This window comes from Caretta caretta, chromosome 1 (genome assembly GCF_965140235.1).
Source record: "Caretta caretta isolate rCarCar2 chromosome 1, rCarCar1.hap1, whole genome shotgun sequence".
NCBI classification, from domain to species: domain Eukaryota; kingdom Metazoa; phylum Chordata; order Testudines; family Cheloniidae; genus Caretta; species Caretta caretta.
Window position 1 is genome coordinate 156,185,851 of NC_134206.1, and position 18,519 is coordinate 156,204,369.

At 41.8% G+C, this 18,519-nt stretch overlaps 1 protein-coding gene across 3 annotated transcripts in view; it reads right to left on the reverse strand.

Moving 5' to 3' along the window:
- Nucleotides 1-3,567, reverse strand: part of EFHC2 (EF-hand domain containing 2) — an 89,053-nt gene extending 85,486 nt beyond the window's left edge. The window contains exon 1 of one of the 3 annotated variants that reach the window (XM_048864865.2): nt 3,382-3,562. In XM_048864865.2, coding sequence (XP_048720822.1) covers nt 3,382-3,423 — 42 coding nt within the window. In that variant the 5' untranslated portion in view covers nt 3,424-3,562. Of the gene's footprint in view, nt 1-3,381 lie in introns of all 3 variants that reach the window. The other 2 variants (XM_048864874.2, XM_048864881.2) reach the window with 2 other exon arrangements.
- Nucleotides 3,568-18,519: the final 14,952 nt, after the last annotated feature.

The following is an 18,519-nucleotide window of genomic DNA, read 5'->3' on the forward strand; positions in this document are numbered from 1 at the left end:
ATGTGCTACAAAGTGCTCACTGCTCAATCCCTGGCTCTGCCCCAGGCCCCAGCCCCACTCCACTCCTTCCCCCAAGACCCCCAGCCCTTCTCCTGAGTCTGCCACACCCTTGCTCCTCTTCCTCCCCCCACCCTTCCCCTGAGCTTCCTGCACACCACAAAACAGCTGATTGCAGCAGGTGGGAGGCACAGGGACGGAGGGTTAGGTGCTTCTGGCAGGTGGGAGACACTGGAGGCGGGAGGGAGAGCTGACGGGGAGCCGCTGACTTGTTACTGGGGCTCTTTGGTAATGCACATTGGTAAATTCTGGCTCCTTCTCAGGCTCAGGTTGGCCAGCCCTGCTGTATATGATAGAAATCACTTCAAGCCAGGGGGTGCACCAGCACCTATGAATGCACTCATCACCAGAGTATCTGAGGAATCATATACACACCAGCCAGTTCATTACAAAATGAAAACACAGTAGGCCAACTGTAGTAGTTGAGATAAAGTGGCTCATGACAAAAATTTTAGAGTGAGATTTACACCCCACATCCCACCTCCTACTCTTCTCCAAGAAAAGGGCACCGAGAACAGCAAACGCTAGCAATAACAACCAGCAGCTAAAATATCTGAAGAATGATTACAAAATAGATAAATGAGGCCACATGACTAAGTAGAATATTCTCATGAAGATTTAACTCTCTCTCTCTAGCCTTTGAACCTGAACTTCATTTTGGCACACTCACTTCCGAGTATTTACCTACTGATATTCAAAAATATTTGATAATATTTGTGCTATTCAGCAAATTTATTTTTTAAATTTCCCCATCCTTAATGGACAGATCTGAAAAAGTGGTGGCTGTCTAAACTCTATTTTCTTTTATTTTAGAGTTCATGGTAAGAACCTTGTCCTTCTACATATTTACAAACAGCCATGAATACTTATGGAACTATATAAATAATGCTGTTGTCAGCTATGAATCGTTCTTAACTTTGTTTATCCCTGGTTTTGATTTTGGTGTTTTTTTTTAAACAGTGTATTTGTCTTTCCATTTTTCTTTGTTACATAAATAAGCAAAGTTCAAACTGTCCTAAAAACTACTGGTTGGTTACTCAGTTCTTCCTTGCTTGCTAAATACGTTCATTTTTTACTTTAGCCTTCAAAAAGAAGAAATGTTATAAATGTAACACTATTTTACTTTTGCTCAATAAATGTGTAATGAGAAGGTAGCAAACTCCAGAATTTAAGTTAAGTCTGCTTGTGACAACTACTGTGGAGCCCAATCCTACTGCCAAACAAGTCAACAGGAGTCTTGCCATGGACTTCAATGGAAGCAGAAGAAAGCACCTATGACATACCTATGTTGGAATTTTTTTTGATGTACTAGAGGTCAGTTCCCCCCCTTCCCTACTCCAAGTCCCAGATTTGCTACAAATGTTTTAAAGGCATACTTTATATCTTTTTTTGTTTGCCATACTGTAAGCAAGTCTGAATAAAGTTGTTCTTAGTCAATGCTAGCTTGCAGTATTACAGTATTCATGAAATTGAGAAGCACTAAAACTAGTTTGTAAATGATAATTAGTCCTCCCATCACTGACCCCTGAGGGCAATGTGCTTACTTTACAGCTGTGGGTGGATGCACAGATAAGTGCAAGTGAAATATTATTGATAGTGTGGACACTGTAGTAGTATACCACTTACGCTGGGCCCAGACTAATATTTTAATCACACACTATATAATTCTCCAGTGCAGACAAGGCCAGAGAGGATAAGTGTATTGGAAGCAAAGCCTCATATACGCAGAGAAAAATACCTATTGCTGACGACGGGTACAGCTGAAACATTGTTTACCAGCAAGCATAGACAAGGACAAGTTGTGTTTGTACTCATCTACACTTGCTGCTAGAACACATTTGTAGCAATATTTCCTCAGCTGCAAATACTGCCAACACCTGATGTTGGCAATAAACATTTTTTTAACAATCTTCTGAAAATTAGACTTACACTCCCTTCTCCCCTGGGATAAGCACAGTCATTTCAAATGTATGGGTTTCTAGGAACATGATAAGTATAAGAGAGACAGTGTGAAGCAATCACATCTTGAGTTCAATCAAGAGCTATACTTGTGTATATTGAGAGAATACTGGAAGTTTCAAAGTAGCAGCCGTGTTAGTCTGTATCCGCAAAAAGAAAAGGAGGACTTGTGGCACCTTAGAGACTAACAAATTTATTTGAGCATAAGCTTTCGTGAGCTACAGCTCACTTCATCAGATGTATGCCTTCATTGGGGCTATGCATGCATCCGATGAAATGAGCTGTAGTCCCGAAAGTTTATGCTCAAATAAATTTGTTAGTCTCTAAGGTGCCACAAGTCCTCCTTTTCTTCATACTGGAAGTGATAATGCTGAAGGGTATGTTGTGGAAGAATATTGGGGGAGCCTGGAGTTCATTAGGGTGCACTTGGGAAGTACGTTGCAGGGGAGCAACAACAACACTTGGCTCTTTCAGAGCATTTTTCATCAGTAGATCTCAAAAGCTTTTTATCAAGGGAGCCAAGTATCATTGTCCCTATTTCCCCGCACATGAGAAAACAAAGGCATTGAACACCTGCATGGTAGATTAGTATGGTATGCTGGGGAGATACCTAGGGAGCATATAGAGAGGAACAAAGGGGGAGTTGGGAGTGTGTGGGTAGGTGGGGGTTGATTAGAAAGAATATCTGGGGGTTGTTGCAATCATGGGGCAGGTGCCAGGAGAGGGGTGCAGGGGGAGGTTGCTAGGTGCAGGAGCTACAAGGTGTGTGAGGGTACCAGAAGGTAGAAGCAGTGCAGATGGGGCTCTAATGCAGACCCAGGCGCTTGTGCAGTTGCTAGGTGCCAGGAGTGCTGGGTCAGGGGTAGGGACTCTGTGAAAGGTAGGTGTGATGGGTAAAGAGTACAGGTGAAGGGGCTGAGTGGGATTGCTAGATACAAGGGGCTCTGGTGCAGGCGTTGCTAGGTGCAAGGGAGTACAAGGGGTAGGTGGTGCAGGAGAGGGGCGATGCAGGGTGGTAGGTGCAGGGGAGGGGCTATGTGAGGTTGCCAGGGGCTATGCAGGGTTGCTGGGGAAAGAGCTATGCAAGGAGTGCAGGGTGGGAGGTACTGGGGGGGAAACCGGGGGTGGCTGGGGCAGAGTGGGTGGGGGAGGGCTAGGGGCAGGGGCTATGCACAGGGCTGCTGTGGGAAGGGGACAGGAGGGTAGCGGTGCAGGATGTAGGGGAAGGGGGAGTGCCGAGGGGGCTCTGCAGGGTGGGCAGGGGGCTGGGCGGGATGGCAAAGGACCGGGGGGGGGGCGAGGAGCGGGGGCACAGGATGCGGCTGGGGGCGGGGTCTCGGGGGCGGGGCTGCCGCTGTCACTCACGCTGCGGTTGAAGGAGTTCCCGGGCAGGAGCGGTAGCGCCATGCTCGTGCCGGTCTCGAGCCCGATGCCGCCCCGGGGCTGGTGTTGCTGCCCGGACCCCGGCCGCTCGCGCCCCCCGCGCTGCCAGGCGGAGAGGAAACGTGAACGCGCTGTTTGGGATTCTGTTGCCTAGAGACCTGCGTCTGACATCACAGGGGGAGGTGTCATGGCATCGGGGCGGGGCCCGGCCGAGGAGTGCCGGCTCTCGGCTGCCCCCTGCGGCTTTGGGGCGGTCACTGCACGTGCCCCTGCCGGCTGCCCCGCCCCTGTGGACGCAGCGCCCAGCCTGGGCTCCCGCTGCTGGTTTCCCTGGGCCGGGGACTCCTCGGGGTTTGTAGCGGGGGGCGGGGTGCTTCCCTTAAAGCGCCAGCTCCGGGAGTCAGGGGATCGGGGCGGCATTTCCGCCTGTCTTCCCCGCTTACGGGCGCTCAGTGACCAACCCTGGTGGCTGTGGAGAAAAGCTTGGAAACGTGGCCCCCTGGAAGGTGCAAAACGCACCCCCTAAAGAGAGAATCTCGTACCTTTTTTGTTTGATCTTGCACGTTACACGGTTCTGACCGTGAAATTTAGCTCAGTGGATTTCATTTTCTGCTTCCCATGCACTGGCCCCATGCCCACTATTTGCATTTACAGGATTAAGTGGCAATATGTAAACATTTTTAAACCGTTTTCATTGACATTAAAAAGAAAAACATCATGATGATGTTTTACTCAAGACCTTCACTATAAGTAGTGGCGAGCACGGTTCTGAGCACAAACTTTAAGCTGATAGTGCCCAAGGGAGGTTTAATTTTTCCCCGTAAATAGGACACCCTCTTCGGGGCATTCTGGATGCTCAGTGCACGTCCAAAACATAGTCCAGAAAAGCAGCAGCTGAATGGCCTGTCTGTCCTTGTGTTTCACATATGGATGGTCTAGCACTGTTTCATCAAAACTGTTTTTCCACAGAAAACTGGATTTTTGCCAAAAAAAAAAATTCAGAAAGTTCTGCTTTCCACAGCAGATTTCAATTTTTTATAAAAAAAAACTGGACTGCCTAGATCCAAAAAGATTTTGATTTTTGGCCAATAGCTGAAATATTTTAGCCAAAAAAACAAATATTTTGACTCTGATCTGCCACCACAGTGCCTGCTCGGCACTGTAGTTCAGTTGCTTCCTATCTGTATCCTCCATGGGTCAGACTCTGCAGGCAGGTGTCAGTTCTCCTTGTGCACCATAATCATGAGACTCCCATAATGCACTGCCTCCCTTCACCGGGGGCGGGGGGGGGGGGTATCACAGGCTATATTTTCTGATCAGGGAGCCCAGCCTGTAGAGAAAAATGGGAATATGAGGCATCCAAACAACAACTCAAAGAATCCCCACAGCAGCATTTCCTGATCAAATTACTTTGATTGTTGGTAGAAATATTTCAGTTTTTGACGTTTTGCAAAAAAGTTGAAATTTTCCTTGGGGGAAATAACCTGTTTTGTTACCACCTCTGGTTTCAAAGAAGTTTTGCAAAAAGCTGTACAACTTTTGAAGGTGCCATTGTGTGTATGTAGCACCAGTACCACGCATATGACTAACCCCTTTCTGTGCTGACTGAAGTTCTAAGAACACCCCTACGATACAGGTACCTTCTATATCTATTTCAATGTGTCTTTACCTTTTATTTATCTGTATAGTCCTCAGGAAACACTGTGTATATTCAAGCAGCAAAACTTTCAATGTTAGTAGCTTTCATTTGAAAGAGAGGGTCTGGAGGACATTGACACAAAGCATCTTGGAATGCTTACATGCCAATATGCTCCTATTCTTTTTATGATTATTGAACTAGCATAGAAGCTTCTTTTCACTTCCATAGATCCAGCATCATAAATCCTATCTGAAAGCAAGAGGGGTACTATCAAAAATAGGCTCAGAGAATCCAATTAAAAGGTCTACTTTCATATACATTTCACTGTTAATTCATGGTGAGAAATTATTTCTACTTTTTAAAATTTCTAAGCAAAATAGAGTTTTCTGTTCAGTCTCTGTTGCAGGTATGAGCCCCATTCCATACTACATAAGTTAACCACAGGGAAAGCTTAAATGGACTAGTGCAATTTCATAATAACTACTCATGGACACTTCTTGTATTGACCAATAGGCTGATGAAATGATATTACTACATTAGTAAAATACCTTTTAATACCTCAGTTTTCAACTCAGAAAGAATTGAGAAAGTACTGCAGAGTTTATCCTAAATTAGGTCGGGACAATTCTATAAAGATGTGAAAATACAGAAGTGAGCATGGCTTTTCCATCAGCATGAACTCCTGCCATTATTAAGATGATTTTTAAAAAAGTGAACGGTAGAGAGTTTAAGCACAGAAGTTTCTGGTTATCAGGGAATAACGTACAGATTAGCAAGGGGTGAAAAATTTGGTTTAAGATAGGATGGTGTGAGGAATACATAATCTGCAATATCCTCACTTGGGGGTAAAAGGTTGACGGGTCAAAGTACAAACATTGAGATATGAGGTTACCTTGTTCATATAATGGCTATGTTCAGGTGTGGAGTATAATGAGTGGATACGATGATGAGGATGGATTGACCCTCATTTGGTGAGATTTAATATTCAGTGAGTTTATGGTTCCAGTTCATATGGTCCAATGGAAAAAGTCTCTTGGTCCCTTTCTCGTAGTCGATGCACAATGTTATTAAAGCCCTATCGGATCCAAGACAAATAAACAAAAATGCAAACTTTCCTCCTACATACTTTACTTTTGAAATAATGTCCTTAACTTTATCATCTCAAATCATCAGTGTTACCAGCTTTGCCCATTACTTTGTGGTATGCTCATTTATTAGGGTTACTCCTCTGGGGGTGGGCGGGTTTCTGTACTTCTACCCATGTACTGCTTGTGTCACTTGTGTTCCCATATGGAGCTCTACTTCTCCCTGCTGCAAGTTCCCTCTCAATGGAGCTATCCTGCAGGACCTAGGTTCCGCAGGGCTGAATTCTTCCAGCCCCAGAATCAGAGGAACACACACACACACACACACACATTAACAGAGCGTGTCTGAGAGGACTGGGTTAATCAGCACTCCCAAGCTGACCCCTTATATGTCCCTGGATTCAGCGGGCTGGGTCGAACAGCACCTCCAAGCTGTCCCCCTCCTATGCCATGGGCACCACTCCAGAATAGAGCGTGCCTGAGCAGGCTGGGTCAAGCAGCACTTTCAATCTGCCACCCTCCTATGTCCCAGGTTCAGCACTTCCCTATCCCCACTTTCACGTTACGATTGTTCTGGTAGTAACCTACCTGATGAGCAAACCCCACAGGATTTTTGGGCGCTGCAGGGATCTTTTAGCTTAGGTACGAGAAGCGTTGCTGCAGAGCGAATGAGGAAACCAAAAAACACCTGGGGGACGGTGGGTGGGGGGGAGAGAGAGAGAAGCAACCAGCTCAGTCATGAAAGTTATTTATTGCCAGGTAATAACCATAGGGGAGCCAAACAAACAAAACAGTTATAATATTAAATCTAGCTTAAATTTGATTATAAAAGTGAGGTTTAGAAAACTGTAACTGCCCACACAAGTCAGGGTCAGAAGGCTATACCTAGAGAGAGAGAAAGAGCTGGGTTCTCACCACTCCGTGAAGCTTGAATCGCTCGGGGGGGGCCAGGTAGTGGTGGTAGCTGAGGGTCCGGAGTGCTGGAGACAGGCAGAGCCTCCAACACGATCAGTCAGGAGAAGATGAAGTCCTAATGAAACTGCTGCAGATTTTGGATCCAGGTATCAGAACACTTACCTGAGCATGGGTAGAAGTTTTTTGTAGAGAAACAACAATGGTTCAAGGGAGAACACTAGGTATAAAGGTCTAGACGGTATCACAGGTATTATGTGTAAACTGATAGCTCAAGGGAGTATACCAAAGTTGTTTTGTTCAGGTTAGACAATCGGAGCTGATCATTCCTGGCAATGGGTGGTGTTCCTTGGATGGAGCTCACAATGCAATTTCACTATTTTGGATACCAATAAAGGATTTATTACTAGAATTGGTCTGAATAGCTACTGAGCTGGGTGTATGCAGGCCTGGGTTGGATCATTAACATCTGGAGCAGAGATCCCCCATGATGAAGTGCTACTCTGCTTTTCTGGTCCCAGAGTTCCTTGAGGTTCTTGCCTTGGAATCTCTGTTCTCCATTCTGTATGTTAATGGAGATGCCTCCTTGTCCCATCTTTGATGCAAATGAGGCTAGGGGAGTTTCCTTAATCCTGTCACCCTTATCCCAGTGGTTTAGGTGTGTATCTCACTGCCCTTTCATTGCTTTTTGTAAGTCTTTCTTCTGATCGATTTTGGTTCAAGCAGAGGCTGGGCAGGGGGTGGGGAAGAGGGTGAAAGGTCTTTTGTGAGTCAGACAGACTGGGTACTGTACCCTGGTTTCCCAAGAACACAGAGCTGCTAGGTAACATCGGATTGTAAATATATTTTGAAAGTGTACAAAAATCAGTTTCCTCTCTGTAGCTGAAGGAATGTGTGCTTTCATCTGTCACAAGCAACAAGAGATGGTTTTATACTACAGTATTATCAGCATCCTATTAAAAATCATAAGTAAATTCCAAGTGAGGTTTTGAAAGCCATACTTAGCACAATTAACACTCTGCAAAAACATGTTATTCACTGTGGGCCATATGCTTCTCTGCCTGTGTAAAAATGCAAAGAGTATAAACACAGCCCTCAAAGTTGCAGGACTTTCAAAAAGCTGCCACTCTCCTGACTTCTGAATAGAGCAGGAGCCCAGGACGAATATGTAACTAGAATTTTTCATTCACCCAGAGATTTACAGGGATACTCAGGGAACACCCTTCAGATCTCAGGCTATATAAGGGTTTCCTTATATGTGGGCTTGTCTTCACTAGAAACTTAGGTCACGTTAGAACATGAGTTTGAGGTGACATGTTAACTAACATGATGTCAAACAGACTTTGCAACCAATATCGGCAGGGACTGTTGTGTTTAATATTGTGTCAGATGGTCATGGAACTATACATTTAACCACAACCAGCTGACATGTTGTTAAACATAACTTGTACAAATCTACACCAGTTGCAAAATTGTGTTTAACATCCCGTTAGTTAACATGAACCCACAACGTTGGGTTTAACTTGATCTAAATTTCCAATATAGGCAAGACCTGTGTTGTTCTTGCCTTCCAGATAGCAATGGAAGTCGTCAGCTATAGCCCAAAAAGAACTCACACTTCTTCCTACTTCTTTCGTGCATCTCACTAGGAAAACTGGCAGCCATAATTCACCTTTAGTGTAGCTCCATCAGAGGTAGTAAGAGTGGAAGTCATATTGTAGACAGGATTCAGACTTTTTTGCTACCATGTCATGTAACACAACACAGAGCAAGATTAGACAACATGGTGATAAAAATGCCTCAGCTCTTACTATTGTATCAGATGACATCATTGCAAAGTACAATTCACTAACAAGGGAACATCCACAGTGAACAGTCCCATGACTTCTTCCTCACATTCTGGCCAAGCTTTTCTTAGCTGCATGGAAATTAGCTCCTGCATAGTGGCCTTGGAGGGGCCAGAGGCAGCTGTGGAGGGGAACACATACAGAATTGCTGCTTTCCCTCCACATCATCCCTCACCCTGCACAATTACTCAGCACAGTTAGGACTTTACTCTTGGCCTACATGATGTAACAGGTGAGAGAAGCATATGCTTTGTTTCAGGGATTCTCAAACTTCATTGCACTGTGACCCCCTTCTGATGACAAAAATTACTACACGACCTGGGCAGGGAGTGGGGATTGGGCTTCAGCTTTGGCTTGGGCTTTGGCCACAAAGACCCCAGCTAGTCTAATACCAGCCCTGACAACCCCATTAAAATGGGGTTGTAACCCACTTTGGGGTCCTGACCCACAGTTTGAGAACTGCTGTAAGAACATAACACACAATTGCAAACATTTTCTATCTACTCTTCAGTCACATTTTGCTTTCAGAAGTGAAGGAGCAATATATCCTGTCTAGAATCATTGATTCTGTTACCACATCCAGTTTTCTTTGAGAATGATTTATCATGGCTATCTTTTGTTCCTCACTTTTTATATTCATTTGAGAATATGGCCAAAACAAAACCAGATTCATTAGTACCATTACTGAAAAAGTGTTAAAAGAAAATATTTTTAATAAAATCTTTATATTAAATGAAGATTTTAATGACAAAGGACAGTAATATTAAATTAATTTCAGAGTGGTAGCAGTGTTAGTCTGTATCAGCAAAAAGAACGAGGAGTACTTGTAGCACCTTAGAGACTAACAAATTTATTTGAGCATAAGCTTTCGTGGGCTAAAACCTACTTCATCGGATGCATGCAGTGAAAAATACAGTAGGAAGATATATATACACATAGAACATGAAAAAATGGGTGTTGCCATACACACTATAACGAGAGTGATCAGTTAAGGTGAGCTATTATCAGCAGGAGAAAAAAAACCTTTTGTAGTGATAATCAGGATTGCCCATTTCCAACAGTTGACAAAAAGGTGTGAGTAACAGTGGGGGGGGGGGAAATAAGCATGGGGAAATAGTTTTACTTTGTGTAATGACCCATCTACTCCCAGTCTTTATTCAAGCCTAATTTAATGGTCTCCAGTTTGCAAATTAATTCCAATTCAGCAGTCTCTCCTTGGAGTCTGTTTTTGAAGTTTTTTGTTGAAGAATTGCCACTTTTAGGTCTGTAATAGAGTGACCAGGGAGATTGAAGTGTTCTCCAACTGGTTTTTGAATGTTATAATTCTTGACATCTGATTTGTGTCCCTTTATTCTTTTACATAGAGACTGTCCGGTTTGGCCAATGTACATGGCAGAGGGGCATTGCTGGCACATGATGGCATATATCACATTGGTAGATGTGCAGGTGAACGAGCCTCTGATGGTGTGGCTGATGTGATTAGGTCCTATGATGGTGTCCCCTGAATAGAGATGTGGACAGAGTTGTACATCCTGACAGCAACAGAGAGTTATAATGGCAAACGTACATCAGACACTGTATTGGTTCTATAGTACAAGGAGGAAGAAGGCAGAAAGGAAGCCAAAGGGCTAAAAAAAAATACAATATATTATTACCATGGTGAAAAGAGAAACATAGTGATTCTAATCTGTATTGGGACTGTTTTTCAAGCAATATTCAAACTATGATCTCCTGATTTGCTTTGAACAAAACTACTCACCACTTGGGCAGTTTTGTCACAAAGGGCCTAATTTTCCTCTCATTTATATTGGTTTTACACTGAAGTAATTACATTTCCTTCAATGAAGTTACACTTGATTCACACCAGTATAGATGAGTAGAGAACTCGGTCCCAGGAATGCATTTCATCTATATATCCTTCATGTTTGCAAAATCTTCACGTAATTGGAGCATCTACGATATAGCGGTCGGAAAGAGCCATGGCACATGGACCATAATCCCCTTCTCCCAGCCATACTGCCTATGCCAGCTTCAGAGAGAGGGACGGTTTAAGAGCAGCTATGCCAGTTTTAAACTACTGGCAGATCCCCCTACATTGAAGTGACCTTCCTGTGGCTAGTTACTTTGGCTAAGCTGCCCTAATACAGGGAAGAATCTGAGCTTGTATGTGAAATACTTCATAGTAAAAGCTTGCCATTTCATAATAATGAGTATGAATATGAGATAGACTAGGATGTAAAGTTACATCAGGTACAGTGGTACTTTTAAAGTGTCTCTACAGGTTTTGAAATTCTTACCAGTTTGATATACATACTGTGTACATGTAGGTAGAAGTGATCAGAAGAAGTCAGCATGTCTGCCATTGAAATCAGTGGGAATTTCATCATTGACTTTAAAAAAAGCAGAGTTAGACCTACATGGAGTGCATTTGAAAATCATACCCATACTGGGGATCACCAGTAAAAGCAGCAAAAACTTTCCAACTGACAGAAACTTTTAAAGTGCAACCACTGTATATATTCAGTGTGACCTGGGATATGCTGTAAGCGTGCAGCTTCTACTCACCCCCACATCATGGGCCAATGCGAGATGCATGTGAAAGTAAAGCATGTGAAATAGTATGCGTGTGAAAGTAAAGCATCTGATTAAACTCAGAGCTGGAATGCTCTGTTTTTGCAGGAAAACTGTAGACACACTTTTACTAAAACACACAGCAACTGCTGGGAAGACTAGGAAAGCTCTAGCCCCCTGTGACATGACATACACAAGCAACGAAGGGAAGTATGAATACACTGCTCAGCAGCAATAACCATTTTTCATCATTTACTGAGGCCTCCCTGTTATATTTTCTCATACACAAAGCATGCATTTCTCAATCTAGGTGACATTTATTTTAGATTTAGAAACTGCACAGAAAGAACTAATATAAAGTCACCATAAGGCGGGAGAGCCCTGTGACTCCCTCTGTGACATTCTGCAACTGAACTGAAATGCAAAATGGCAATCTGTCCCCCAGCCAACCCTGCAGCTGCCAGGGAGAGGCCTCTATATTTAAAGGTGCAGTACCTAAAAAACAGAATGGCAACGTCAGAGTTTAAAGTAGAATGAAAGAGGAGGAGGAACTCTCACTGCACCAACCAAGGAGGAGTGGGGAGCTGTACTTTGCTTATATACACTTCCTTTTACTTTAATCACTGGGTAACATGTCCCTTCAGTGATAGGACACAAAACTACACACAGCACATGCATCTTGTGAATTTCTGCTGTGTCTGTGTGCTGTGCCCAAGTAACAAAACTTACAGATTTGGCCCAGAGGAAGTGCCCAGAGAAATTTATTCTTGTTTTCACCCTTGGTTACTTGTCTGCAGCCTGAATACTCTATTGTAAACACTATCAAATATAATAACTGAAATACAGCAAGTTGCTTAAAAGCCCAGTTGCTGTCTCTGCTCATCAAGGGTTGTTAACCTGCTGCCTACTGCCTTTGAAAATTTCCCAGGCATTTCTCCAAGTTTCCCCTTGAAGGCTGCCTTGAAGCTTTGACATCAGTTGGAGCTGCATGAAGGAATTACCAGTTCCCTCTCTCCTCCAAATTCTGCATTTCCCAGCTTAATCTTTTAGGCTGATGGATAAAAAGAAAAACATTTTAAAAAATTTCCAAGCCCATGTTTAAGCTTCCTTTTTCCAGTCAGTCTTGAGACTCTAATACTGATCAAGGCTTTTCTAAGGATGTACTTATACTCCACCCTCATGCTACTGGTACACTGTGTCCTAGATTCAGCATCTATTTCAATTAAGAAAATAGAGGAGGAAATGCCATTTATTTTTAAAATAAAAAGCTTTCAAGCTATCCTTGCAGGCTGCTTTGAGGATCTGGTATTGATCAAAGCTGCTTTGAGGAATCATCTGTTTTGCCTGGAATAGGATAGCATATTGTCCATACAGACTGTTAATACAGTGTAAGATATTAAAACAGCTGGTACATTTTTGCATTAGAAGCAGTGCTGGGAGAAACTCTAAGGATTCAAAAATCTATGAACGAATAAAATCAGATGTTTCAGAGCCCCATCTCTTTTCACGCTGCCTTTCATTTTCTCATCTTTTTGTTTTCTTATATTTGCACTTCTTCCTGTCTCTTTTTGTCCTCTTCCCCCTTTGTCTTGTATTGTCAGCTTTCTTACATTCCCTTCTTCCCTCCCCACAACATCCCTTTCCTGGCTTCTTCTTGATCCTCCTTATTCTCACGGCCTCTTTTGTATTTCTTCCCATTGACCATCCATATCTTCTCATCTGCTGCATGTTTTGCTTGTATGTCTGTCAGTCCTCCTCATACTTTTTGCCAAGCCACCCATTCCCATTTCTAAATCAGTTCTTCCAGAAGCAGCACTGCCTGCCTTTCAGTGACTGACAAGAGGTGTGGGCCTAAACTCCTCTCACTTAATGTCACTGAAGTTAGTGGACTTACACTGGTGGAAAACCAATGTAAGTGAGAAGAAAATCAGGCCCCCTGCTTCCAAAGCTGTTGGAAGCATGTTGAACATGCTGAAGAACAAGTGGCCACGCAGGAAATAGGAGAGGCTGTGTAGGTTAGAATTATTGAACTGGAAGCTTCAGTAGAAATTTCTGGTTTCGCTCAGGAAATCCAATCTTGTCAAGTGTGAGGAGAATTTGTAGTTGCTCAGCTGTATTTCTACTCTTCCGTTCACTGAACTGGTTTGTTCAGTTCCAATTTAAATATAGTGCTGTGAGGGTCTTTTGTATTATAGAGTGTAGTATATGTAAAAGGGTTAATTTGGAAATAAACAGCTATGAGAAACTGCCAGAAATGGTTTCATGCCCTCAGAGCATGATTCACCAATGCGAGATTGTTCTGATGATGTAATGCTGCTAACTTGTATTTCATTGATGGAGGGTATTGTCTTGTGAATTGCTGCTCCAGAGTTGTTATTGTTTTGGGGGCTGCGATGGGGAGGGGGGAAAGATTAAAGAAGTTTCTTTCTCCAACTTGCAATTCTATTCAAGTTCACCTACAGGCTCCCAATTGCTATGGTTCCAAACTAAAAATGGGACAGGCTCAAGCTCGTGTCAATAAAAAGGATAGAGAGGGTTAAAATAAAACTTGTCCTCCTGGCACCATAGGACACAAATATCAGACTGCCTGCAGTGCACTCCACAACACAGTAGGTCCAGTCTTTTTTTTTTTTTTTTTTCCATGTTAAATGCTGTAGCAAGGATATTTAAAAAAAAAATAAAACTGAGCAGAATTCTTAAGGGAATTGCAATTAACTGGAACAACAACTAATGTGAAAGTTAAGAACTTAACAGCCATGACAGTGTCCCTTTAAATTACACTTGTTCAGTACAATGGAACTAAAGTGTTCTGTGCTTATGCATATCTTTCTAACAAATGAGTGCACAAATATTTGGCTCTTAACTATGAACTAAATGGTATGACATTTGCCTGGGAAAATTAATTACTTTAACATGTGTTGTATAAAATATGGGATAATCATGTACCGTATTTGGATGCTGCAGAATGTTTCTCAGTTATCAAGTTATTACCAAAGGAAATTTATGTGAAATAAACAAGAAATACAGATAGATGCTGTAAATGTCATGTTATGCTCAAGGGCCTTTTGCGGCTGAATAACTTTTATGTGGATGAGGAGGCCAGGATCATGCTGATCCTCAAGCCCAAGCAATAAGTCAAGTTACTACCGGTTAATTTTTACATGTACACGTAATTTTGTTGTTATATAATGTATCTGGGACATCTCTGTTTCAAGTTGTAGTGCCCAATAAAGACGTCTAAATATAAGGAGTAAGACAGGATCAAATCAGATTAACCTTAGGGATGCTGAATATGCTTGATACAGAATTTAAAACTGTTTGGATGTGAGGGAAGGAAGTGGAAAAAATAAGGTAACTGTTATTGATATTATAGGTGATAGGACAGGGAAAGTGCTAACTTACTACTGTTTGGGGTTTTTTGAGATAGTGGAGAAATCTTCCTCATAGATTTTCCACACAAATGGGCCCCTCCCTACAGGTCTGTCACATCTCCCAAGTGAAGAAGGTTCAGTCACTTCCACAACACTGTCCTCCCATCACAGTCCAGGCCCCCACCACCAGAGGGGGCAGCCCTGAGCCTGTGGCAGCAGAGACGGTGTCTTGCAAGAGTAGGTAACATTTCTTTCTAATCCACTCATTTAAAAGTTAGGTTAGGTTCTGAAGCAGGAGGGTTTTTGTCTCTTCAAATCTTTCGGATTTTTAAAATGTAATCTTTACTAATGTAAATCTGGATGTTCTCATCATCCATATAAATGTCCAGTCCTTCTTTGAATCCTGCTAAGCTCTTGGCCTCTTGTGGCAATGAGCTCCATAGGTTAATTGTGTATTGCTTGGAAAAGTATTTCCTCCTGTCATTTTGAAATGTGTTGCCTTTCAGTTTCATTTAATGTCCCTTTGTTCTTGCATTATTAGAAAAAAAAATGTGACCTACTTTCTGTAGACAATTAATTATTTTGTATACTCCTCGTATTCATCTCCTCTCTTAATTAAACATTCCATCTCTGAATGTTCTTACATACCTATGGTCACTTTCATTTACTGCTTGTGAATCTCCTCTACATATCATATCCTTGTAAAGGTAGGGTGACCAGAACTGAACACACTATACCATGAAATTATAATGTGGTTGAGGTAATATCTCTTACTGGGCCAACTTCTGGACCTGAAGAGAAGCTGTGTAAGCTTGAAAGCTTGTTTGTCTCACCAACAAAAGTTGGTCCAATAAAAGATATTACCCTACCTTGTCTCCCTAATAGCCTAGGACCAACACGGCTACAACACTGCATACATGAAATTATGACAGTGTTATTTTCCATCACATTCCTTATGTATCCTAACAGCTGCTTTGCTTTTTTTGACCAGTGGTTTTCACTGAGCTATCCACAGAGATATTCAGGTCGTTTTCCTGACTTCCTACAGTTAATTTAGGAACTAGCAATGTTTGTGACAGTTCAGATTATTCCCTCCAATGTACATTACTTGGCATTTATCAACATTGACATACTTTTACTATTGTGTTGTCTACTCACCTAAATTGGTTAGAGCTTTCTGGAATTGCTCAATCTTCTCTTGATTTGAGGAACCTAAATAATTTGGTGTCATCTGCAAATTTTGCGACCACATTGCTCCCGCCTTTTTCCAAATAATGACAGTTAAACAACATTGGTCCTAGTGTGATACCTCATGGTATTATCATTTTCATATTACATCCCCAAAAATGACATTACAAGAATGTTAAGGTTGCAAAGTCAAGCCCTCAAAATTTAGGAAATTCCAGAATTAAGGCTACCTGTGCCCTCTTGTGTGTATGCATTATGAATAGACTTTAATTACATGATCACATACTGTTTTTCCACAGGACTTCTGCCTCATTTAGTGCACTGGATAGATGGTGCTCACTGAATGCATCCAATGAAGTGAGCTGTAGCTCACGAAAGCTTATGCTCAAATAAATTTGTTAGTCTCTAAGATGCCACACGTACTCCTTTTCTTTTTACTGAATAGATAGCCATTCAATATTTCTGATCCACGAAATAGCCCAATGTACTTATTATCTAAGTAGATGGTCAACATAAACTGCACTGGGAGACCTAAAAGAAGCATTATATTTGTTTTAATTTCAGGTCTATTTAGTCTTATGGGTAGGTGACAGTAATTTTATTGAGCTGGGTTATTGTCTGTGGGCTTCACAGAGGAGAGGGGTTGTAGAGTTTAAATAGTTTAAAGGTGCAACACATCAGGGGTTTAATCTATACACCAGCCACAATTCAATTTTAGAAAAATTGAAGGCTTTACATTTTTCCTTTTTTTCTTCCTATTGTAAATTAGCTTGATGATCAGACAGAGCATTATACAGGAAAAAATTAGTGACTTCTGCAATTAGTTTTTCATTTAACAATGACAGCTTTCTATAGTGAGGCAGAGTAAAAGAACTGTAAACTATGAAGTATTTGTTGGATGTTTCCTATTACATAGCCTCTGCATCTATTTTATTCATATTAAATGAAATTCCTTTTGATAGATAACATCATTAAGAGCTGAACTGAAATGACTAACCTTTGCAATAAGGTATTCCTAATTCAACAAAAATTGGTACAAATGGGCTCAAACTGAAGCTCCAGATCCAAAGACCATCTAAACTTGGTGTCAGTTCACATCCAGACCCTGACTTTACTTATGGCCCCATCTTTATAATGAGGCATACTAAAACACCAGATCTAAATACCACCGGTCTTTGGGGAAGTTTGAATCCAGAACCAAATTTTGTAGGTCAGGCACAAAGCCATGCTCCCAGGTATCTCAAGAACTCACCGTAGGGAGGTTTTCAGAAGTGTGGAGGAGGAACCTGCATTAGTCAATGCTGATTCTAATTGCCACTGTTGGAATGCATTTTTCAGAAACTGGTTTGATATTACCTCCTCAGTTTAGCACCTAGAAGCCAACAAACCACCTTTCAATGTCATCAGTGAAGAGGACATTTTTGTGTGTCTATCCAGGCAAGTCTGTTGCTCATGCTTATGCTGTGATTAACCACTGCAATGACTACACAAATGTCAGTGTTCTATTCACCTGGGGATTATCTTCTTCTGATAACAATGAGAAGCTATTCATATGAATGCCTATTAACAAATTATAAAGCCATATGGTGCCTGCAAATAAATGCATGCTCAAGCTCTATTGGGAATACAGTCCTAGATTGCCTGAGGTGTACCCCAGTCTAGCCCTTCCTCTCTATACATGATGAAAGCATGTACTTTGTACCAATCTGCTTCCAATGGAAGAGATTTACTTTAGTTTTGTATCTATACAAGTGGGATTGGAAAAAGGCCATCAAGATGAGTCCTGTTATTCTGGCTTTTCTTTTAAATAAATAGTGAAGCTGCCGTCCTTAAGAGAAAGGTAAAAGCGTGTTGATTTTGCTCTGTGCATGCTTGGTTCTAGTAATACATTAGGAAATGTAGAGATGTGGGATGCCTGGTAGCTGTAGCAGTAAACTATTACAATCAACCATTACATTTGTCTGTCTTGTATAATTTACAAAAACATAGCCCATACAGATTAGTAAAAATTAAAAATATCAGCTGTGTGTAGTAAAATATTGTGTTGTTATTATTACCTCATGCATTTATGAACTTTTTGTTTTGAATGTCCGCTGTTCAAAAGAAAACAATGAGGTGTGCAATCACAATTAATTCCAGAGATTAATGTTACATGTCCACACAAAGAGAAACACGGCACAGAGGCCATTCATTGCAATTATGAAGTAAATTATTAATGTTTCTAATTAAAGGGATTTTTGAAATAATAATACACAACAGAAGTTTGGTTACATACACATAGAAAAGTCACCTCAGATCAACTCCATGAAAGTCATGGGAGCTCCATCCCTAATGGCATATAGAACCTGAGAAGAAGGAGCAGTATTATAATGACAAATTTTAACAGATTTTTCATTTTACACTGTTCTATGGAAAGTTAAAGAGATGGCCTACAGTGCCAGTTTATCCTCTTATATCTGCTTACAAAGCCTGTGTCATTCTTTATATATGTGTTTTTCCCAAGCCAA